The sequence below is a fragment of the Copadichromis virginalis genome, linkage group LG20, assembly GCF_057382275.1.
Source record: "Copadichromis virginalis isolate Kocher_CV1m ecotype Utaka linkage group LG20, C_Virginalis_male_GT1.1, whole genome shotgun sequence".
Lineage (NCBI taxonomy): Eukaryota > Metazoa > Chordata > Actinopteri > Cichliformes > Cichlidae > Copadichromis > Copadichromis virginalis.
The window spans coordinates 17,230,925-17,256,462 of NC_140637.1; the positions used below are offsets into that span (position 1 = coordinate 17,230,925).

The 25,538-nt window shown below is 42.8% G+C and overlaps 1 protein-coding gene across 2 annotated transcripts in view; it reads left to right on the top strand.

The window, feature by feature from the left end:
- Window positions 1-970: 970 nt before the first annotated feature.
- Window positions 971-25,538, top strand: part of nol4la (nucleolar protein 4-like a) — a 30,770-nt gene continuing 6,202 nt past the window's right edge. Inside the window, exons 1-8 of one of the 2 annotated variants that reach the window (XM_085443403.1) lie at window positions 9,584-9,630; window positions 11,509-12,004; window positions 14,091-14,246; window positions 17,299-17,410; window positions 19,694-19,803; window positions 22,776-22,917; window positions 23,606-23,898; window positions 23,997-24,182. In XM_085443403.1, the coding sequence (XP_085299529.1) occupies window positions 11,978-12,004; window positions 14,091-14,246; window positions 17,299-17,410; window positions 19,694-19,803; window positions 22,776-22,917; window positions 23,606-23,898; window positions 23,997-24,182 (1,026 nt within the window). In that variant the 5' untranslated portion in view covers window positions 9,584-9,630; window positions 11,509-11,977. Of the gene's footprint in view, window positions 1,552-9,583; window positions 9,631-11,508; window positions 12,005-14,090; window positions 14,247-17,298; window positions 17,411-19,693; window positions 19,804-22,775; window positions 22,918-23,605; window positions 23,899-23,996; window positions 24,183-25,538 lie in introns of those variants that run through there. The other variant, XM_085443402.1, reaches the window with a different exon arrangement.

The window sequence follows — 25,538 nt, forward strand, 5'->3', positions numbered from 1 at the left end:
GCGCACACACACACACACACACACACACACACACACACACACACACACACACACACACAAAGAGAGCACGACACACGGTAGAAAACTGCACCGAGGAGGAAACCACTGATCCTAAATGAGCCTGTTTTTCCTCTAACATCTGTAGACACGCGCAAGCTGGGTTGTTCAAACACTGTCACTAAACATAAAAGTCACAAATAATCTCATTATTCTTTGTTCGGAACACATTTTTCTTTCTTTTTATTGTTTTTGAAGATTTCATCGTGAATATAAATAATGTTCTTAAGCTGACTTCCAAAACATACATTGATATTTTATTCAGATTTAACGGCCATTTAAAAAAAAAAAAAAAGAACAAAAAAAAGCACTTTATACATTATTGGAATCTCACTCTGCGTAAAGTATTTCCTATTTAAAATCCTTCATCGGTGTTTTTTTAAAGAATGATTTCTGCCTCCACCCTCTTCCATCCTCCGTGTCTCCAAATCGGACATTTTCTCTGCGGCTGGGCAACATAAAGCTACTTGTAAACCGCAGGCTTTGCAGCAAATTACCAGTGTAATGCAGATTTGAGTGTGTGTTGTTTTTTCCCCCTTTACGTGGTAGAAAAAGCCCACAATGCAAAAGCTAATCCCATTCAAACAGGTGTTAGGAGCAGAAACAGTCCCAGGTGGCGCATGTTGATCGGATGCATGGCCATACAGGGGTACACTCTGAGCATCTTTGCGCTTTTTTCGAGGGGTTGAGCAACCCGCATCCGAAAATAGTGTTGTCTGTTAGAAAGTAGGTCGATAGGAACTGAGAGAGACGTTTGTTTCCACGCTTTTGTCTGTGTTCTTTGTTGTTTAGCGAGGACTGTGGGCTTTTTTTTCATAGCCTACCCTTGTGTGGAGCGTTTTACGCACAGGTGGGAGATACCCGCTCAGCATAGGACAGCCCCCCTTTCTGCTCCTCAGCGGATGATGTGAGGAAGTGACATTTTTCACTGCTGCGGTTCGGGACAGCACTGCTCCTCTGCAAACAGGTGTGCTGCTGTCCGGGTCAGTTTGACTGAGAAGCCACAGAGAGGTAGCGTCCCCAAACCTGAACCGAGCCTCCTGGACACGGGACAGCGGGGACCAGAGGAGAAAGACATCCACCCGTTCAAGTCTGTTCTTTATTAGCCTGGGCTGTTTGAACGGTTTCAGACAGAGAGGGAGAGGGGGAGCAATGGCAACGAAAAAGGCGTGCGTGGAGGCACCCAAAAGGAGCCGGAGTCCGGTCGTTTTAGAGGCGGAGATGTTCAGTGAATTTCAGGACTGGTGTCTCCGGACTTATGGAGACTCCGGTAAAACAAAGACCGTCACCCGGCGAAAATACAACAAAATCATGCAGACACTGTTGCAGAACGACGAGTCGGATGGCGTTTATGTCGACAACAGCCACATCAACGCCAAATTCAAATTCTGGGTGAAGTCTAAAGGATTTCAGGTCGGGACCAACGTTTTGGGAGAGCACAACAAGAAAGGAGCTCCAGGGAAGCCCGTTTTATACGTCCCGGTCAAGTCAACGGTAAAGTGTGTGTGTGTGTGTGTGTGTGTGTGTGTGTGTGTGTGCGTGTGCATGCTTGTGCATATGTGTGTGTGGCACAGAGAGGGAACGTGCGTGTACATGAGCATGAGGTGTCCCGTCGCCGCCTATAAGTTATCATTATATCAGGGTGCACACATGCACCTGTCACACGGATAAAACGCCAACTTGAAATGTTTTGTCGTCCCGTCTCGCCCTCATCCCTGCCGATGAAGCTTCACTTTGTCCACATCCCAACCAGAACAGCCCTACTGTCATCCCTTGCTGCCATAGCAACGCCGGTGCCTCCTGGCAATCGTATTTGAAAAAACAAAAAAACAAAAAAACAAAAAAACAGGGAGTCGAGGCTATCAAGCAAAAGCATCTCACCAGCGAGGTTTAAGTCCTGTCAGCGCTGCCGGGTGCAAAGCACGAGATAATTTACTTACTGACAGCATTTTGCGTGAACCTTGCAGTTCGGGTCTCGTGTAGCCCGGTATGGTGATGCTGTGCGCGCGCACGTGGATGCAGCGGCATGTTGGTGGGTCTGTGTCAGGTTGCTCTGGTGTTACCAGCTGAGAAGCTGCAGAAGCTTCTTCTTCTTTCTTTTTTTTAAATCCAAACTTAAGATGATCACGTTCAGCGTTTTTCATGCCGAGAAGCTCAGCAGGTTTCATTGTCAGCGATTCATCAAAGGACACACGCACTCACTGTCCCATCTAAACCAAGAAGCACGCGCTGTGTCCGTGCGTCGACCTGGCTGATTTTTCTTTCTTCGGGAGGGCAAAGATAGGCTTCTAAAGTACTGAAAGAGGGGGCATTGTAACGAAATGGCACGGCGTGGCAAACAGCCCGAGTGTTTAGTCCCCACTTTTCATTGTCCTGGGCAGGATGCGGATCGGCTAACAGGCATTCGTTGCTCTGGCAACACCTGTGCAGCCCAGGACAGCCCGCCTCTGCCGCATTTTATTCTGTAGTCTACGATCCGACGTTAAGCTCTGTAAGCTCGTCTAAGATTATCTTCAAGAGAAACTCACTGCAGGTAATTTCCACATTTTAGCGGAGAGTATAAGCGGTGCGTAATTGGTGACCACGTGAGGGGCTGTGGCGGAAACAAAAGCGTCTGCTCTGGGCTGATAGCGACATACGCCCACAGTTAGTACTCAGACTTCACTTCTCCGTTCTCCTGGATGATGTGTGGCGATGTTTCGCTTGTAAAATGGAAGTCAGGTCAGTGAAGCTGCAGGTGCTTCAAGGGTTAAGTTTTATTAGGCCTATTTGTCGGACTGGCCAGATAAACATGTGCATGATGAACTGTCAGCCAGTGCCCCAGCAGCTTTTCCTGCACGCGGAAAACAAACACGCTGGCTGTGCTCACGCGCGCGCGCCCATGTCTATGTATGGTGTTTGGGCCTGCTGTGCCAGCACGGAGACAACCACCATTTTAAATAAGCGCCTTCAGGAATAATCTCCCCCACCCGGCCTGCTGGGACAGAGTCTCTCCGGACCTCAAAGAGCAGAAACACATTTCCTGCGAACAAACCGGAGAAGATTCTGGCTCCAGTCAGAGACAGAGTCCTTTGACTTTTAGCTGAATAGCACTGATCCCTCTACAGGTGTTTTACCTGTGTGAATGGACGATTTAGACTACAAAACTCCTCTAATCTCGGCTCAATATTGTGTTTCCCCCCTGAGCAGGAGGGCAGGTGTGATCTGACTCCGCAGGTGCAGATGGTGCCTGAAATGTGATGTTGATGAGCTTTTGTCTGTTTTTTTTTTTGGCCATTTCTAGTTGATACCAGTTTAATATATTGATCAATATAACCTGATCAGCTTTAAAAAAAAAAATCCATGTGAAAAGCAGATGAGCTGAAATAAAATCTGAACAAGGCCTTAAAAGTGTGGTTCTTTTTAAAAACAGGGTACCTTAATGTTTACTGGAGAGGAGTGTGCACACTTTTGTAGCTAATATCAGAAGGCAGGGGGAAACCTCCCCCTGACTCAGCTGCACTTGGGAAATTTAAACAACAAACAAAACATCAGCCAACAAAAGCTGCTTCTGATGATGAGTCAGAAGCCACAAATCAACCAATTCATGTGCATGTGACTGCTATAGAAAGCCCGATTTTTGATTCAGCTGGTCTTCGTGGGCTTTATAAATAGGCTGTCCGGTGCCACTGGAAAAGGAACACGCATACACATGTACAAACACGCACACACAATGGTCAGTGCCTGCTCGCAGGGCTGCAGGGCCGGGGACGTATCTCTGGAGCGCGAGCACTGGAAGCCCCTCTGCAGCTGCTCCCAGGGTGTGCCAAGTTTCTGTGTGGGAGCAGGCATGGGGCTAAATGACGGGAGGCTGGGTGGGGGTAGGGATGGTTGGTGGCTGATGTGCAGACAGAGAAGGTCTCTTCTGTGTGTCAGCAAAGCATACAAGGCGGCTTCAGTGTGTGGCAGGACAGAAAGACAGGGCACAGTAGCACAGACTCAGCGCTGATGCCTCTTTTCAAGCCGGGACACAGAATTATTTTCTGTCCTCCTGCTCCTGTTGTCTCGCCCTCTTTCTGCACATCTCAGAGCCCTGCAACTGCTCGGAGAATCCAGCAGCCCTCAGTGTGGAGATGCAACCTCGTTTAGCTCTCATTATGTCCTGATTAGAGGACGCTACAGAGGAGGAGGGGGATAGGACCAGAAACAGACACAGAGATGCACCACAGAATTTTACACAAAATGAGCACAAGCCTCTTCCTGAGTGAAGAAACGGGGCTTAATCGCCCTGTGCATTTCCTTTCAGCTGACATGAGCATTGTACTGAAGAAAATTTTTGAAAAACTGCGAGCTGTTGCTTTTTGTTGCCATGCCTACTGAAAGCTGTAAATATCTCTGTTCATGTCTCACGGCTTTGGTGGACATGCTCTCACACAGAGACACACAGAAGTACTTCACATGAAAGGGGCTCGAACTGTGCGCACAGGACATGCTGGCACAGACTGTGAACCAGACAAAATAAGTGTTCATTTAAGCCCATTTAACCGTTTAATAGACAAAAGAGAAACAAACGATGTAAAAACTAAGAGCCTATCAGCAGAAATCAGCATCTAAACAAGCAGAAAACAGTGAAACGTCATCATAGTCAGGATTGTTCTTTCTTTCTTTTTTTTTGTCCAAAGCAGTTGACTTCTGATCAATAAAGCTACAGATTATTGTCTGTCAATCAGCCTTTTCACCTTTTCTTTTAAAGAATTGAATACTTGTCTTTGTCTTTCTGCTTTGGGCTTCTTAAATGTGAGAATTTCCTGCTTTTGTTCTTTATTCCACTCATGTCGAGCTTTGCGCTGATAAAAGAAAGAATTTAAAAGGACACAACCTCGAGCCCCTTTCAAGATCTTCTGACATTTTATTGACAAAATCCCACATCAATCAATAGCTGACAATGACAATAAACATTAGTTACAGCCACAAAGTGACAGCACATGATCAAAGGAAGACATGATTACCACAGAAAGAGGTTTTCAGACTGAAGAACTGAATGAAGCTTTATTTCCTAAAATAAGGGTTTGTCTCGGGACGTCCCCACATTGTTAGTCCTTATCCATGTCTCGGAAAATGGGCACTAAATGTTTGCTCCTCGCCCACGTCAGATGGGATGAGGAACATCATCATTATTATCTGATTAATTAGTCCGCGTTTCCCCTGAGAGCCCGTCTTTTGTGGATGGGCCACAGAGTCAAAAGAATACTGGCCCTATTATTCAGCAGCATTTGCATTAATGCTATTTTTTGCATAGAGAGTCTCCAGCGCTTTTGTCCAGCCTTTTTTGTTTCATCCTTCTCTGGCAGCGCCTATTAGGAGCAACACATGGGCTCACGCTCGTGGGTTCAAATGGCAAAAGGCTCAGCAGCCCAAACAAGAATCAACGCAGTTGTTCACATCTCGTTCTTCATCAGAGCTGCAGAGAAATTACCCGAGCACCTCTAATAGTGATTTCCCTGTTCCTTTTATTTATTTATTTGTTTTAAAGGTTTTAAAGTGGCTGTTTACCCCCAAATCAAATATCATTATTTTTCCTCTGGCCTGTTTTGTTATTTATCCATCTAGAATGTTTTAGAGTCATCTACCCAGTATTGGAGATATCGAACAGTATAGATGTCTGCCTTGTCTTGAATATAATGAAAGGAAATGGCTCTGTGGTGTTCAAACAGTTTGAATATATATATATAAAACCAACAGCAATGTCTCTTTTCAGAAATCACAACCTGGTGACTAAGAAAAATAAAAAAAAACAATAAAAAAAAATCAACAAACCTTTGTGAGGTGGGCAGTTTCACTTTGGGACTACTTTCTTTGTACTAAACTATCCCCACCAATCGTATCACTGCGCACTGATAACAGGCTCCTGCTTGTGACAGGAAGTGCAACATGTTCTTATCCCTGGGTGTAATATAATGCATTTTTGTCACATGTCACCCTGGGTCTTATTATTAAAAACAAGGTGTCCACGGAAATATTGGCAGAAGAGACACACAAAGTCTGCAATAGGAGGGTGGGAGCAGTCTCATAAGTCATTAGGAGACTGGGCTTCTTGTCTTATCGGGTCCTTTCTGTTTTGCACTTCTTCCTTTTTTTACTTGGTGATTGTTGTTCTGTTTTTCACAGCCTTTAACTTTCACTTTGACTCACAGGTTATGTTTAGAGACTGGAAACTGCTTGGTTACATTGAGTAAAAGATCCAAGTTTGGGGTAAAATGCATCTCTGCATGTTGAAAAATGACTAAATCGGAACACAAACGTCCAAGGACACCCTGTGTATTGAATGCCCATTAGCTGGCTGCAAACATCCTATTGTTTGTGGGTGCAGTTCGAAAGAAAATAGTTCCTATATGAAACTGTTGGCTCAAACTAAGAGACAGGGAAGAAGTCCGAACAGGAGATTTTTGTAAATAAAAAATGATTTATTGCGAATAAACTAACAAAACACAAAGACCAAAGATGGTTGGTAGAAGGTGGAAGCAGGAGAGAGATCCTGGGACAGATTTTATCACTCCAGGAAGGCCTAGGCATTAGCTGCAATAGCTGACGACCCTCCGAGCATTTCATGTCACTGTTCTTTCCTGTTGGAGCGCCAAACGAGACGTCACAACTGCTGGCATGGTGCACTTTAGTGACATTTTGATTGTTGTGCACCAGGCTGGAGGCATTTCTATGATATATCAATCAGATGACGGAGAGGGAAATTGCTTGAACTTTTAGAAAAGATAACAAGGAAAAAAAGGAAGATTATAGTTATGGTGTCATAATGTGAACCAGAAATGACGAATGCATCAGCTGTAAACCCGCTTAAGTCAACTGTTGTACAAGATAGTCAAAGGGCTTTCACACTGGGTCATAATTTCTGGGAAGAGACGTTGCTGCTGAGTGTTTCGATTCCCATTTAGTACCGTTATAGCCAAGGAAACGCAGATCGTCTGCATGTATAAAATAACACAACAGGAGCTGAGGTGATTCTTCTTTTAGCAGCTGAGCATTTGAACTTCCGAGCCCATGCTTTGCTCCTAAGAGGGGCTGAACAAAAAAAACTGCCCTCAAAGCTGGAGATGGGGGTCTTCTTTGTTAAACAGGAGTCAATTAAAGATCCATAAAGAGTATATTTATGGCAGCATTTGTTCATGTGGTTATCTCAGACTTTGCTGCGTTACTGTGACTTACTGTAAACGGGTGACAAAATCCATACTGTGCGCGAGCGTGTGTGCTCGTACAAAGAGGGGGTCGCTGATCGCATGCTCTGTGTTTCCTCCCTTCAGCACCCTCTCTGTTGCCATGGAGAGACCGTTCTTTGCTTTCCCATAGGAGGAGAAATTAACACCATTTTTAACTGGCCCAGGGGCCTCCCCCCTGTGTGGGAGCTAGTCTGAGTTGTGCTCCGCGCGCACACACAGCCTTAAAGACGGCAATAATCTCCCTACCACACCGTTGCTGTCATTTTTAATACCTTTGCAAGGCCAACGTTTAACGAACTGGGACAGCATGATAATAGCCTGAAAACGGTTAAATGGACTCTGGGATGTGATGATGTATGTGCGAGTCATTTACATACCATTTTAAGTCAGTGACTGAAACGTCAACAGTGCCAGTCTGCTGGGGGCCAGAGGGACCGTCTGTGTCTCCGGCTCGGTGGGATATTGGGGATGTCACACACTCTATCAAATAATGTTCATCATGGGAGCAGCCGAGAGGGACGAGCACACACCGAGACACACACACACCCACACACACGGAGACGTCGGACAGAGGGGTTGAGCTCGGTGCACCTAATGTGGATTTAATGACGGGCCTTTATGAAATGAAGCAGACAGGAGAGGATGATAGTGAAAAGAAAAGAAATAGAAGGGGAGGGGGGCGTTTTATATTATAAAAATGGGGACAGTGTTGAGGTAAGAGTTTCTTTTATCCCAGTTTTTTTCCATGACAAACCTTTGTCTTGCGGTGTTGTCCCCATGACACACATACAGGCGCAGGAGGAACAAGGATTGGCCCATTTATGTACCCATTAGCCAGCTGATAGATTTACAGAGGGGAGATGGGACTTTAAAAGATGACCTGTTGTCACATCTGCCTTGAGATCATCTGAGTCATGAGTACTGTTGACACAGCCATCTCCCTGTGTTCTGGGTACACACACATGTAAACAGACACACACATAAAAGCACCTGAGCACATATCCCTGCACCATCAATTTACGCTACTAATTGTGCAACAATCCTGCAAAATAGAAGTTGCATTTCACTTTAAATGGGACCTATTATGCAGTTCCCTTTTTTGCCTGTCGCTAAAGTGGATTTCTTTTTTAAATAATGAGTTTTAAATAAGGAGGTCAGTGTATGTGCAACCATCCCGTGAGCCTAAAAGCTTATAACACTCGGGTTTAACACACCTGCTGTTTACACTGTAATATTCTGCTTGAGAGGGGCAGCCAATTAGAAGAAAGATGACTTAAAAGGAGTGGAGAGGCAAAAGCTGCAATTCTTCTGGTGGCCACTTGAGGCTTAATTCCAACAGTGAGTCAATATGCATAGACTTCAATGTTAAAACCATGTTTACAGCCTGGTGAAAAATATTTTGGACTTTGTGGATAGTTATCCCTATTTTTAAGAAAAGAGTCAGGCAGCTGGAGAGTCGTAAGCCTTAAAAATAGGGGCTGTTTGGCTGTTTTAACAGGTTTTAGCTAAGTTTACTCTCCAAATAGGACCTCTGAACCTCTTTTTTGTGCCTTTGGCGCCTTTTGAAGCATTTTAATCAAATTATAAATCAAATAGTATGACTTAGTGTGCAGTGTATACAATCCTCAAAGTCTCTTTTTGTATTTTATTAGTCTGTTGAATTAGCACCCCACCATTTTATCCAAGCAAGGTCACTTTTCGCTCAGAAAAACAACATGGTGGTTGCCAAAGTGATAACATGAGAGAAGAGAAAACAGTGGAGATCATCACAGCAGCTACATCTGTCTTTTATCTACAGTCTATTGTCTCAGGCAGTGGTTAAACCCAGCGACACCAGGACCCGGACTGAGAATAAGGCTTATTTTAAACTGTGAATCATGCAAAACTGCACAGAGCTGGAAACATGCAGGTTCACTTTAATTAGATTTCTGATTTTCAGATTTCGGCCTGTCCCACTCGTGTTTATCTGGTCGGCCATGGAGCTAATTTCTTGTGTGATACATCTCTTCTATCTTTGGCGGCCTGTCTTTGTGACCCAGCTGCTTCCCCCGAACCTCCCCCCACCTCCTCCTCTCTTCCTCCTCCTCCTGACCTGCCTGTGTGCAGGACTGCTCCTCTCTCCCCTCGGCGACTCTCGGCTACAGTTGGTGTGTGCGTGTGTGTGTGCGCGTGTGTATGTGTGCGCGCGACTGCCAGCGGGGGTGGGGGCAGTCGACTCAACCCCTCCAGTCTCCTAGCAACAGAGCGGTTTGGTGCGGGACAGGGGGAGGCGCAGGGGATGGGGGCTGGTTGTACAGTGACTGGGGAGAGCAAAGTCCTATGGGATTACAAAGATGGAGGGAAGGAGGAAAGGCGAAGAAGGAGGGTGAGAGTTTTGCTGTGTTGTTGCCGATTAGGGATGCTGACATGTCTCCTTTGCGCTTTAGAGCGGCATGTTGCTGAAGAGACCAAATATCTACAGCTCTGCTCAACAGCTGTTCTCCTCAGAGATGCTTCAGCTCTGCCCGGTAGACATATATACTGCGCTTAAACACACACTGAGAGCAGGCTGTGGTTAGAGGTGAATGTTTAACTCTCTGTTGACTAAGAAAAACCCAACTCATTGACGCAGGGAAGCCCCGAGAAGGGGCCTTCATGAAGCAGGAAATGCACTTTTAGCTCAGTGCTCTCACCAAAAACTGTATATAAAAGAGAGCTACAGCCACTGTGGGATCCTTTGGTTTCTGAAGCCCAGCTTTGAAGCCTCAGTTTTAGTACTTCGGCCAACGTTATGTTGTTTTTTTAAAACTCGAATGAGACACATTTGGGGAAGAAGGTGGAGTGCGCCGTTATCAGCTTGGTTAGTAATTAAACAGCTATAAACTGTAGGGATGCAAAACAGAGACGCAGATGCCTGCTAATAAACACTAAACAGCATAAAAAAAGAAAAAAAAATCCAGCTTAACTCACCAAACTGGAGCACAGACTTCTTGGAATGGCTTTGGGGAAAATAAATCATAGAGGAGGCCAGATTATTTGACATATAAAGGCATCAACACCACAAAGATGGTAAACAAGTCCAGTTCAGGGATTTAGGTTAGTAGAAGTGACGCTGAGCAGGCTGATAAAACTGTCCGCAGCACTCACTAAGCAAACTTTACGTTTAAGGCAAGTCAAATGCAGGAGATATAAAAACAGTTACCTTACTTTATTTGTTATAAACTCAGTAATAGAACTGTGTAGACGCTTTGATACCAGGCTGTAAACTGGTTTATTTCGTTTTACCATGGGTCTGTTTGAAGGTTGAAACCAGCCTCAAGTGGCCACTACAGGAACTGCAGTTTTTTATGTTGATTTCATTTATTCATTAATCTATTTTTTACCTTTTAACATTTAGTAGTTAAAGTTACTTTCAGCAGCTCTATTATTCGCAACAGCTCATCAAAGTGGATATCCCTGCAGGTCTCAGCCAGCAGATTTTTTTTTTTATCAAGTAATCTCTTTTTCCTCCTTCTGCCTAAATTTTGGCGTTTTGGCTGTCACCGTTTTGGTTCTTTGAAATCAGAGGTGATGACGAGGGCTGACGTAGTCCTGCCATCTAGCACAGCCGCTTTATTTCCCATTTGGACTCTAATGGACACCACTTTTTACAAGATGAACATTCACAGAACCTTAAACACGGGAAAGAATTAATAAACTCAAACTAAGCAACAGCCGAGATCATAGATCAAGTGAGGAGTCATTTATTTATTTTTTAATACATGAGTCGCCCCCTGGTGGCCATTAGAAAGAATGTGTTTCACTTTGCAGACGATGTATTTTTGACATACAGTCGCCTAGTTTTTCATGATGAGGCTGACAGCACAGGCCCCCAGGTACAGTTTCTTACTTATCTATTTTTATATATAGACAGATAGACTTAATGTATGGGAATATTAAGTAAATTGCGACATTACAGCCGCTTTAAAATAGACACACTTTCAATAACAACAACAAAAGCTTGGAAAGTAAAAAGTAGAATATTTCAATAAAAGTGAAGAAACAAATAAAACTAGCCCAACATATAATTTAAAATAAACACAACAAAATAATAATGTCTCCATATTTATTTAACAAGTTTAACAAACAGATCAGAAAGAGAGAAAATAATAGATGCAAAAAAACAAACAAACAAACAAACAAACAAATGTTGGTTATGGTTCAGGCTCATGCAGCAGGTCTGACTGTGATGATCTGCAATATTTTCTGCGTGTGATTCTTTCAGGTCAGAGAAAACGCTCCCAGCAGAATATCCGGTGAGTGCTGTGGATATTTTGCAGTAGCAGAATTCAGTGCAGGATGCAGCAGTGGTGTGGGTGCACTGCACACCCCACAGTTGTGTGAGATTATCCAAATCCAGCGTGAATGGGCCGACACCATTGTCCCAAACAGCAGCAGCAGCAGCAGCAGCTTCAGTGGTGGCGGTGGCGGTGGTGGTGGTGATGTCACCAGGGGAAAGATGATGATACCTCCAAGTGCGATAGATTACAGCTGTGATGATGAGGCGGAGGATCGCTATTATTTCATTTATTATCATTACATTTAGCCCATGCTGACAGGGGAGAGTGGAGGGAGAGAGAAAGAGAGGGAGAGGAGGGCCGGATTAAAACAAACCCGCTCTGTGAGCTGGTTTTAGTTGCCATGGCAACGATCATTACCTCGCACTTGGGAGAGCAGGAGCAAGGAGAGAGAGGATGAGGAGGAGGGGAGACGGGACGGAGGTATGGGATGAAGAGATGCAAGCAGGAGAGAGGACGCAGTTGGGGGAAAACAAAAAAAAAAAGAAGAAAAAAAAGGAAATGTCAGATCCCAGGAAGTGTGCAAAAATGTCACAGGAGAGAGAGAGGAGGAGGAGGAGGAGGTGGGGTGTGCGGGGGAGTGTGATTCCTCGATGCCAGGGGGACAACTTTTTGAACTCGGGACCCTCCTCTCACTCAAACACGAAAAGATCACTCCCCAGCTAGAACCCAATCTCCAGGAAATGTCAGAGAGCCCGTCTCGTATTTGCCTGGAAGAGGTGGAGAAAAAAAAAAACTAATTAAACGTCCAGATCCATTTGTTCCATTTTACGCTCGCTGGAGGACTTTGCGTTCAAAAATATCAGCAGGTGCTCGGCTGTAACGACAAAATCTGGTGAAAATGCAAAGTGTTGAGTGTTCTGTATGAAGGTGTTGTTTAGAGGGGAAGATAAGGAGGAAGGGGTGGGGGTGTAGGTGGGGGGTGGGGGGGGGAAGGAGAGGAAAGCCCCATGTGGTGCTGCGGATGGAGGCCGTTGTCCTGGCGATCCTACTTCTATGGTGTGTCACATGACCCTTTGCCCAGCACACCTGCCCGAGAGAAATCAGTGGCAGTTTCTATGGCGACAGGGTCAGCAGTACGGGAGGCAGGATGGCTGCCAGAGGTGGTGGTAGGAGGGACTGTTGGTCTTGTACAGTGTTATTTTTAAACATAGCAGAGATGAGGTGATGGTTGCAGACCCAGCCGGGGCCCAAACTTCTCCACCTAACGGAGACATTTAAAGACTGCAGGAGGTGAGCTGGACAGGTTTTTTTTTTTTAAATTTTAAACTGGGGACAGAAAGCAAGTCAGAGTGGGCCCATCAGAAATCTGAAATAAATAGCAAACCAACGTGCTTTACAAAATGGAATATTTGTAGGTTTGAATGATTTTTTCTTTACTTACAGTTATGTGGGAAAATAAGTAAAATCTGAAATGAAAATCCGTTAAGTGCTATTGCACATATTTCATAAGCCCATCTTTTTACAAACAGCCTATGTATCGCATTAAAACATAAAAACCCATGTATGCACACAATTTTATAGCCAACTTACCTAATTTATTATTTATTCAAACTATGACAAGAAGGAAAAATCCTTTTAATCCCAGTTTTCACCTTTGCTCAAAGCTTCCCACCCATGCTCATTAAATTAAATTCCTATGAATATTCTTTTCCAAAGCCCGACGACACTTCAAAAACATTTTAATTGTTCTGATGGTTTTAATTGTGGGCAGACCTCCTGCCTCCATAACCGTTTATTAGGAGACGTGGCTGCCTCGTTAACGATATCTTGGCTAAATTAAAGCACAGGATTTAACCCCGTAGCGATGGAGATGGCAGTGACTTAAAATCAGTGTCTCACACCTCCTTTGTTCTAAGTTCAGCTTTGCGAGGACTTAGAAAGTAGAGAATGTACTGAACTTTAAACTTTATGGATCTACTGTATTGGCGTCAGACCCGCCTTTTCTCCAACAATATCCATAATTGGTTGCTTTCATGCAAGAACACAAATTTATGGTGGGCCCTAGGTCGGCCTATCAAATTTCAGGCGGTGTAGAGCCAACCAAGTATCCCTGTTCATAGCCACACCTCTGCACACTTCCAGCTTTGTAGAAGACTCTCCAGAAGGAATGGGGCTGTATGGTGCTGCAGTTCATAAATGTAAATTTCTTGGGGTAAACATGGTTTGGCCAGCAATTCTCATCATGTGCTGTGTTTTCAACAGTGTGGATGGTTCATCTGAGGATGTAGATGGGCCATACTCACAGACTTTCAGCATCCTTCCTAAATCCACGAGGGCTTAGGCATGTCCTGCTATTAAACTGTCAAGTGGATTTTGAAGACTTGAAACACCTTTTTCTGTGACGTTAAACACAAGGGTGCAGTGCAGCTCTAGTTGTCCCTTGGACGATGCTCAAATCATTCTGTCGTTCATTTAAGTTCCTTGTGTGCCGTGAAGACAGTAAAATGTAAAATAAGAAGTCCTGAAGCTTGACTACATAATAAACTCCTGTCTCTCTGTGTTTTAGTGTTCTGATGGAAATTCAACCCAGGAGAACTCCTCCCTGAAGCGCGTAGCCGTGGTTGAAGACTTCTTTGACATAATCTACGCCATGCATGTGGAGATGGGCGCCGATCCCGGCAGAGCACCCAAACATGCAGGCCAAAAGAAGACCTACAAAGCGGTGAGTAAACACAACCAGGTGCCTGCAAGGTGCAAGTAATCATGCTGCTCCTTGCTGATAGTGTGTGGGCTGACAGTAACAGCAGCCAAATATTATATGAAGTCAATATAAACTCGGCAGTATTAACATCATATTTTATTTCCTCTTGTCTCCTCTGTTTCCTTACGACGAGCAGTAGTGCTGCTGCCTGTGGTGGGAAACAGGAGAGTGAGCATATTCAGCTCAGAAAAATGAGAGGTTGTTCACATGTTGAAGTTTGCAAGCTCCCAAAAATTTTATTAACAGAAATATGTTTATAAGATTCACCGTGCTTATCTTTAGAAGTATTTTAAAAGCTATAAAGACAAAGTGCAGCTGAGACCAATGTGTTTAGTTTTTATTTTAAATATTTGGTCAGTGAGTTTTGGATTATTCAAATTTTGACCACCAACATCAACAAAATTCGTCCTCTGGGGAAAAATTATGCTGAGACATGCAACATTCCTTTCACTAGCTGTAACAGGAGTAATTACATCTTCCAACATGTCCTGGAGCTGAAAGATCCCACGTCAACGAGCCTTACACCAAATACACAAACAGCAGAGTCTCATTGCAGCTGGTTCTTGTGCAAATTCATGAAGTGAGGAATTTGCCAGTTTTCAGAGCCAAAAAATCCCATTTTTAATGCTGAGGCTGGTGGAGGTGCATTCATTTAGACACTTTAACATGTAACTGATACACTGCTTCGTCTCTAATATACTTCAGTTTTTATTTATTGTTCGATCAGGATTAGGGTTTAAAAGGAATCTGTTCACTTAAAAAAAGAGTTCTTCTGCAGAATTAAACACACATTGAACAGCTCAATTTTCTGAGGGTTTCGACCCATCGCAAGATGACGACACTGCATATTTTACATGAATTTATTCACAACGCTGTCAGAGATAATTACCTTAACAAATTGTCTGTGTTTCCGTGGGTGGACATGTTAAAACGACCCTTTCATGTTGTTGTTTATGAACATATAAAACATAAAGAAGCTTATATGATATATACCTGAACATCTTCCCATCCAACGTCACTTTAATTCATGAAATTTTGTACAAGCATTTGTAGTTTCAGATACTCCTGTTTCTGCATCATTGTGCAGCACACTTGTTTGATGATTGACACATTCACTGGGACTGATGTACTACTTTGCCTTTTACATTCAAGATGAGTTATTTAACAGTAAAAAGATACTAAAAAAAAAACCAAATGTAGCATCAGTGCCTTCTAAAAACCTGCAGCTAGCAGGCATTGGCATAGCGATTGATATACTCTCTAAACTGTAGCCGAGTAGGCGTCCGTAAAGCGTTACAAACGTGTTTTTTCTCTTATAGCATCGACGTACTCGTAATCCACTACACAGCCATGATTTCTGAATGGAAACGCACAAATTTTCACTCAAGCCTGCCTGCATTTAGTTTGCAATATCTGACTGTGATTGGTGTGCTTTTTAACATTTGAAACTCGTTGTGATTCTGAGAAAACAATACAAATAAAGATCTAAAATCTAGATATAATCTCCCTCCACTGGTGAAAAACTGTGAGGCCTGCAAGTGTAACTTTTCTACCACTGTGATTAAACTACTTGGGAAGATGTAGAGCACTTCATGTAGCTGTACTGGGTAATGTGAACTCATTTGTGCGTGAAAAGTATGAAAATGCACAATTCATAATAAAGTTTCTTCAAAGGAAAAAATAAATCCGTGCCTAATGCAGAAGTATTGTGCATTAGGCTAGCTCTAGCAGCTGTAATTTTTATCCAAAGTTAATAATCATCTGTCTGTTTCTCACCTGAATATTTGCCTGTGGAAGCTCTTGGAAATATTGCGTAACTAAAAACAGATTTTTTTGGGAGACTATAAAAAGCGTGTTGACAACCTCTCTTTTCCTTTGTGTGAAATGTGGCCCACAGTTGCAGAGAGCTTAAAATAATCCCAATGTGATTAGTGGATTTGAAAAGAAGAGGCAACAAGTGAGGTCTTTGTAGGGGGTCCCAGACTCTGATCATCCACATGGCTAAAAGCAGGAGAATCAAAGAAGGCCAAATTTTGTGAGTCTGGGAATCATAATATATATATATATATATATTTTTTTTAGCTTTAAGTAAACAAAGTCGATGCGGGGATCAAACCACAAATGTTTTTTTCTGCCACATTATTCATCCTTTTAGAACAAAGAGCTTCTGTTAGTTTCTGCTGCAGACTGAGGTGTGGTCTCGGGCCGTGTAAGCTGTCCTGACAAAATGAGGGGCTTTGTCTGCAGCCATAGAGGTGCAGCGGCAGCATTTATGGCTGGGTGGGTGGATGGGGGGGTTAGCAGGACACTGGTACCCCTCCTCTTCTGCCATCCCCCCCAGGAATAAAAAAAAAGTCATAAAGCCAGTTCCTCTTGCCCCGTAGAGAGGTCCTGTCATGTCTCATAGAGTGTACCCTTTTGAGCAGGCAGCATCACTGGGGCCGGGCATAATATGGAACTGTCACTGTGGCCTTCTGGGACGTGCGCGCTCCTCTGGGTGGCCTTTCCCTCTCAGCTGCCTCTAGGGGCCGTGAGGGGTGGTGGGCACCCCCACTGCCTCTCCATGGTCACGTGAAGGTTGCATTTTACAGGGAAACGCCAGAGGGGGTGAGGAGGGGAGGGTGGCATGGCAGCAGTGGGGACAAACAGGGAAGGAAGGCTGAACATGAGAGGAGAGGTGTAGATATGAGTTAGCTGCTCCCCAGAGAACAGGAAGAGAAAGGGAATCGGAAAAGATGAGCACCACTTGTGTTTTACGGTATCAAAGCAGGAGTACGGAGGGGGGCTGCAGCTGGAATTAGGCCATCCAAAAGCACCAGCGATCGCCTAGAGGGAGGATTCCTCCTCATGCCATGTCGAGATAACACATAATCACTGACCCCATGCTTTCACACATGCATAGAGGAATTTAAAAAACAAACCAAAAAAAAAACACCTGCACACAGTTTGAGTTCAGCCACAGCCTGAGCCAAATCTGCTAACCCAGTGTCCTCCGCTTGCTACCCCGGCACAGATTGCAGAGACCTACGCCTTCCTGCCCAGAGAGGCGGTGACTCGGTTCCTAATGAGCTGTGGAGAGTGTCAGAAGAGGATGCACATTAACCCCAGCACTGCTGAGTTCAAAGGTAAAGGCACACACTAACCCAGAGACATCATTAACTGATGCACTATTTTTGAGATCAACCTTTAAGAGTTGTTAATGCTGAGATGCTTTGACACACTGACATGGAAAAGAGCTAATTACTATCACGTGATCATGATATTCTTAGATATACTGTGTTTTATCACATAGGACAGAGATAAGATAGAGGGGGTTGGCATCTGGATGACAGAAATTATGCTACATTGTCCTGTCAGACACTAAATATGAGCTGATATGATCTGAGGGATTTGTACTTTGAAGAGTTTTGAATCAAACCCTCATTAATAAAACATATGTGTGTATCCATCACTGACATGATGTAACAAAGACTCAAGAGGGCCGGCTCTCTGGGACCGTACACAGCCTCTAAAATGATCACAGAGTTCCTCTAGTGGTCGGTGTGGAGACTGCAGGCACCTTGCCAGACACATTGTTTGGTTTCTGGTGTTAACTACAGCAGAGACTTGGATTTCTTTTGCAGGGTATTGAAGCAACTCTGCTGTACACAAAGCATTTGTCTGCACGATTAACTGAGAGCTTTTAGAACTTCTCCACAGAGGGATTCAGCAAAGGGAGAAAAGCCAGTCCAGTCTTTGTGCTAGTTCTTCAAAACTATAAGAAAAAGAGATGATAGACAGATAAAAGAGGGGGGTTCACTGTATTAGACAATGTATAAAATGAAAAGACATTAAGAAGGGGTCAGAGTAAAAGGTGACAAATTATATTAAAAGAAACTGAACAAGACCCGAGGCTGTTTCTAGCCAGAATAGCATAACTGTAATGAAAATGGATATTAATAAACACCAATAAACTTTATTTTTTAAGTCCCAGAAAGCTGTCACTCACTAAGTATGACAAATGATGTTAAAACTAACTCGTGTACAGAAAGATAGTAGTTTTTCTGTTTTAAAATATTCCAAATTCCAGCAGGTGAGTTGTATTTTCGGAAACCGTGCACTTTTGTTGTGTTTTATTTTTCTTTCTCAAGTTTTATAGTTGTTTAGCTAAATAAATACTCTTTCAAGAGACAGACACTAATTGCTAGTACTGCAAACTGCAGTTGTTTATGTGCTGATCTCATTTCTGTTGTAGTTTTTGAGAATGTGGTAGTGTTACAGCTGACTGCATTACATCGTGAGGTTCTTCTGCTTTGACGTCCACGCTAGAGCATCACAGACAGAGATATAAAATCACAGAATCTGAGCTGACCCAGTGTAAATACAAGGATCTATCGCGCTTTTCTCTGATACAGTTAGAATGGTAGATGTTCATATTAAATATGGCCGAATTTTTAAATCTTAAGTATGCTGTATGCACAAGTAATCTCTGTGAGCCAGAAGCTAACGTTCTAGACTCCTCTAAACACTCTGTTACTCACAGTTTTTTCTACTCTTGGCTCTCTATGATGTAATTGAGAGGGAAGATCCCTAATATGGTCATCTCAGCGACACTTTCCAGTTGTAGCTTTGAACTGAAACACCCCTTAAGTCAGTCTTCCAATTCAGAAAGTCAGAGCAGTCCCACCAACCCGAACTTAAAAATGTAAGATGGCAGCAATTCACATAAACGGCGGTAAAACTCTAAAAGAAGTCATCTGTACAGCCACTGATGTGTGTTTGTGACTCGCTAAATAAGCCATACACAGAGCACTGATAAGGCTCTATCCATGAACGTACTTTATCTGTGTTTTTAAGCACAAAAAAACCCCAAAACAACAGTGATGCTAGTGATGAATGAATGGCTGTACCTTGCTAAGCAGCATTTGCTTTTTCAAATTTGCTACTGGAACGCTCTCAACTAGAAGTAACGTCATTTCCAGCTCTGAAATTAAACCTCTGAGTGAAATGAAACACAACAACAAGTCTGCCCGTGAATGCAGAAGCTCCACCCACCCAGTGTTCAAACAAACTGCTGCGAGGGGCAACCAATCAGAAGAAAGCTAGTTAAAGGAGTGGAGAACTAAAATAGCAAAGTCAATATACTTCAAGTACCCCAAGAGTGATGTATTAACATGGGCTCAGTAGTAACTCATTAATTAATATTTTATAACGTGATCACATATTTTATATTTCAAAGTAGCAAGTAAGTAAATGTAGTGGAATAACTAATAATTAGTGTATAAATATTAAATAGTATAAATATTAAAGCACCTCAATATTATAATTACAGCAGCAACACAATTATAATAATGACTAGGTTACCTTAATTCATGCTTGTACTGTAATTACACAATAAACTGTATGTTTGTTATGCTTTCCTTCACCAGAGAACGACAGACCGACCTCGCTGGTCCCGGACCTCATCGATTACAACATGCCTCTAACTGCCACCTACCTGAAACAAATGAAACTGCAGTGCATGACTGCCACTGAAAGGGTAAGTGCCTCTCTCTCTAAGTGGATCTTTGTGAGGTGTGGGCAGAGATAAAAACTTTTCCACCCCAGGTATAATTGCACCGACTGCACGAGTCACCTCGTTATTTTCTTTAGAGGCAGCAGGGAGACATGCTCTGTACGGGGAAAATAGGACGTAATACGAAACAATCAGAGGGGGGAGCAGCCCAGTGTGAAATGAGGATTAGTAAATCTGTGGTGACGTCATGTGAGAGACCACTCCCATGTGTAGCTGTGACAGAAACACTCGGGAACTGCTGCCACTAAAGTGCAGGGAGCGGCACTTGATGCTGATAATGTAGACCTCACTCACGCATAATTAGGATTATCCGGAACAATGACCCAGACTGTGATTCGCAGGTGAGTACAAATTAACAAACGCTCAGACTGTTGGTCGCATCTGTGCGCAGACAAGAGTGTGAGCAGGCCAATAATTTAATTATTAACCATCACAGAGGTTTATTTCAGCGTTGTAGTAATTTGTTCCATATCTGTGCAGCACTGGTTTTGGAGCTCAGAGCAGCAGCTGTTTCATAATGCAGCAGATCACAAGTAAATTCACGACTGTGTGTTTAGTCTGTTGGAGCTTCACTTCTCAGCTGCCTGCATGTTGTTTTGCAGAACTTTGTTGGCTGCTAACATTCATCTCTCACTTTCTGTCTGGTAAAGAAACAAACGGCAGATGTAATGAGTGAAAGAACATGCGGCAAAACCAAGTCTTTGATTTGTTTTCCACCCTTTTCATCTCACTGTTGTGCTCTTAAAGAGGCCATTTTGGTTTGTCACAGGCCTTCAAATATAAACAGAAAGTCAATGGTCTGCCATTAAATAGTATTCTAGGTGTGTTTCTTAATTGTTAAGTTGGTAAAATAGAAGATATTTTGGGTTGAGGTTGAGATATTTGCTCCAAAGACAAATAGATTTTTTTTTGCAGATCTCTGCAGATTTCTGTCCATCTTAAGACAAACATCTGCAAGCTTTCATCTGCACTGTAAGCTTTACTATCTTCAAAGAGTGATGCATCTAACCTACAATGCATGAAGTGAGCCTGTTTTAAAAGTTAACCTTGCCTCTCTTTAAATTATGTATCTATTTCTAAGCACAGACATTAATGATGCTACACATTCAGCTACTTAGAAACATGTAATTAGGAACCCTCCCCTCTCTCTCTTTGATGCTCCACGGCTCACTTGGTGCCTAATAGAGCTGTCACTGAGCATTTTGGTCCTCCACGAACCCCCTAACAGAGTATTCCCAGGAGTTTAGGCCTATTTGTGTACTCGTGTGGGGGGGAATGAGATGACGAGATGCATTTCTGCTCCATTCACGACACACATTGGTAGTTGTGCTCCCTCTGAGTGAGACACATGACAGCGTGCATGCAGGTCATTTATGCGAACATGAATTAAATCGGCCTGGGTTGCACTTTGAAGCTCAGCTTTGGTATGAAATGTAAATAGGATTCATGCATTTAGTTTGGAGCCAACTCAGGACAGTCTGTGAATAGTTTGAGAGATTATTTAGCGCTCCTTCGCTTAATCCTCACCCTCGTGGCTTACTCATGTTTGTCTTACGCTAGAACAAGCTTCTTCAGGATTTCTGCATAACACAGTTAAAAATAGCAGTGCTCCAAGAAAAATATTAGTTAAAAGAGAGAGTCTCCTGCTTTATTCTGCTCTTTGATGTCATCACTTTTTAGCCAAAAAATATCCACCAAAAACATATGAACTGGAAGTTGGTGGCTGTGATGTTTCCTCTGAACATTCTGGGCTCAGTGAGACCTCGCTGGAAGAATTTAACCTTCAAGCCAGCAAATTTATGTATTTATATGTGCAATTCTGGTATTTTTAATCATAAAAATGCTTCCTACAGGAATGTTTACAGGAATTGGTGCAGCAGGTAATAATAAAAGGTTGTGTGGGGTCATTTATACATGTTGTACATATGTTTTATTTTAACATTATAGACTAATGTTATTGGAATTGGTAAAATGTTTGGTAATTATTTGATAATAAGACTTCCTAAGCAGTGTTGATATATTTCTGCAAAAAAATATTTGAAATTTTTCTGCAAAAAATATTTTGAATATAATAAGATGTTTGTTTAGATTTAGTTTGGAACAGAAACACGGAAGTAACAAATGACAAAAACAGTATGATGTAACATGATAACACCCATTTATCCCGTTAAATTGTACTGTGATAGACTCACACTATAAGCATCTTTTTTTCAGAGGATAGCTACTTTTAGCTGTTAGATTTCACAAAAAAAAAAAATTCCTAACGCCACCCTAATGGGAATTTTTTTCCTCCAGCTGGAAATGAACCCGAGACTTTTTTATTCCCAACTGAATGTGTTAACCTCTGCACTATGGAGACACTATAAGTACAGCTTTTATAATATTAAATAAAAAAACATTTGTTTTGTAAGCTCTTAGCATAATTTGCTTGTATAATTTTCCGCATTCAGTTCCCTTTTGCACAAGCATGTTTACAAACTATGACTAATGACGTTGGAATATTTTTGAATCTCTGTACTGGATAAAGGAAATGTTATAGGTATGATAAACACAAATAAAGCCATTAAAAGGTATTCCTGTATAAAATATAATGGGGTCATAAATTACTCCACTCAGTCATTTTCAGCGCTTGAAGCTTGAAGCAATTTAAATGGCCATCATTTTGCAAAAACAAGGATATTATCTGTGAAAAAAAATCCCCACCATCAATATAAAGCCTCACATTAGCTTCTTATAGAAACTGAAGGAAGGACTAACACAGGGCGAAGCACATATCGGTTTGTGATAAACTCGGTCGGTATCAACCTGTCCCTTAGCAGCAAAAACTGTAATCAAAGTTGTCAGAACTGTGAGGGACCACTCCACGCCCTCTTCCCTCCTGTTCACTTCTCTTTTCCACTCTCTCGCTGTCTTTCTTTCACGCCGCCTCCCTTCAGGATGACAGTTCGGTGAGCAGCGAGGACATGAACAACGCTGAGCCCACATGGGTCGCAGCTGAGCAGCCCCCAGTGCCTGAGTCGAGCCCACCGAATGGAGAGAGGGTCAGCAACCCGGCAGCCACCATTAAAGAAGAAGATGGTAAGTGGCTGCAAACCGCCGCAGCACAGTCCTCTCTTATCTCAGCATCATACTCCGCCCTGTGATTTTTTTTTTCCCTTTTATCTTTATTTACATCTGGAAGGCTACAGATTGGTGTTATGCAGGAAACAGCTTGCCTTGTTCTTAGTGGACTAATCCACATAAATCCAGTCTTACAGAGGGTGGGACACCACCACAGCCCCAATCCACTCGTCACCCCGCTTAGAGAAGTAGGACAAAGGCCGATGTTAACCTTCACAGATTAGGAGAGAGAAAAAATTGGGGCAAGTCACTGAAAGGGATTGATTCTGTGTTTCGCCAAACCTAGGTGTGACACGTGCAGAGATCTTAGCAGTAACTGGCTTTAAAAGCTGCACACAGCAGGAAAAGAAGGCTCGCCCTCTCCCCATTGGTCCCTCCTCATCTCTTTCTGTTTTTTCCCCTGCAAAACTCTTAAGATTCCCTATTTTTACTCTAACTTTCATTTGTGGTGACAGTTGACCTCATTGCACACTTCCTTCACAATTTCATTATGCAGAGCACGAGGCAGGAAGTCCCCTCTCCTACTCCAACTCCCACTCTAAAATCTATTCCAGTAAACAGCCCCACATTAATGCTAAATTATGAAAACATCTGCACAGCTCATCTTCGTATCTGCGTCTGTGTCTCTTTCCCTCCCCTCTGCCAGATGACGACTCCTCAGAGAGTGGCAGCGCCAACGGGCTGCCGGCTCTGACCTCCCCAGAGGTGCTAGCCGTGGGTGGGAACGTCCCAGATGGTGGGGCATCGTACGGGGAGGTAGCAGAGAACGGGGTGAGCGCTCCCCTGGACTTCAGCACCACTTCATCTTCATCCTCCTCGGAGGATCAGCAGCCGGTGAATCTGAGCGACAGACTGCTGCCAGCGGGGAGCTCGCCACCAAACTCCTACCCTGCAGACCCCAACAGGAAGTACCCCATAAAAACCGAGTACACCAACAAGGTAACAGCAGAAACATGATGTGCACTGATCACGATAAACTCCCGTGTGTCTGTGTAATCCACAACAATGGATTTTTTTGTGTGTTTCTCTGTGTTTAGTCCCCTCCATACAGCTCAGGAAGCTATGACTCTGTGAAAACTGAGCTGAGCATGAGCGCAGAGGACCTGACCTCTGCTCGAGCACAGATAATTGACGACGATGACGACGATCATGATGACCATGATGACAGCGACAAGATTAATGACGCTGAGGGGCTGGACCCTGAGAGACTTAAAGCCTTCAATGTAAGTAATATTTGCAGCAGACCTAAATTAATGTGGATGGAAAATACAGCGCAGAGCTGTTCATCAGCCTGTCAGCACAGATGTTAAATCATATGTATTATTACTCCGCGCACATGCTATTCTTTATTGCTTTGCTACATATTGAATCAGTCTCACAAGATGACAGCCTATGGTTTAATGATGTGTTTCCAGCACAACGGGGTCTAGTTTTTGTATTTTTTCAGTAGGTTTTATTTTTATTCAGTTTAATATTTTTTGCTTTCAGCTTAGTGTAGTTTGAAGTGAGGTAAATAATGTTTAGTTTTAATCATTTTCTTAATTTTTGTTTTTGCGATATGGGCGGTATTTGTCAGACAGAGATTTAAGAACATCACAAGAATAATTTTTTAATTTTATTTTCCACATTCAGGTTCGGTACCTTCTCTTCAATTTAAATTACAAGAATTTTAGTAATTAAATGAATTTTTCAGATATGGAACTTAAGTCACTTCACTGGTTAGTAGCAAATTTGTCTTTTGCAACAAAAATTCATTATGTCCATGCGCACTTTTTAAACCTCAAAGTCCGCCTCTTTGGACAAGACAGAGGACAAAACTCAGTAAAGATGCACTTGGAACAAACTGACCAGCAGTAAAACAGAACACCTTATTGCTTGACAATAACAGGAGACCTTACACAATAACTACACCATAAACTGTTCTCAGAATAAATAAAGATAAATATGAAATGATGTATTTAAAAAAATAGATATGAAATAAATAATTTGACTGTACTCGTCATATCAGGTATGTACAAACAACATAATGATAATTTGACCTGTTTAAATGTCACGTGATCTGATGTGTGTTTTCTGATTGGTGGTGTTATGGACACAGTGGCTTTCACTTTTAGGGGTTTTTGGCAGCAAATCAAGTTTTGGGAAAGGCTCTGTGCGGGACTTGGGGGGGGGGGGGGGTGTAGATTATCTTCTACTACACGCTGAAAGCTTTCGCTTGAGATTGTTATCTCATTTGTGACAGAGGTGGAGTTTAGAGGATTTAGTTACCAATAATAACCTTGTTTTCAGCAATATACATTTATTTATAATATATCTTCTGCATTTGCTCTTTTTATTGTGAAAACAAACAAATAACAAAGGATGAATCATGGCAATCATGACCCAAAACATTTGTATTAGTACTCTTATTAAGTGGCTTCGTGGTGTAGTAGTTTTTCACATTCTCTTAACAAGCAAAAGACCCCTGGTTTGATCTTGGGAGGAGACAAAAATCCCTAAAAACTCAAATATGTGGAGCTACCTGCTGTGGTAATGCCTCGTGAATAAGGGAGCAGCTAAAAGTAGCTTGTTAAGTAAAT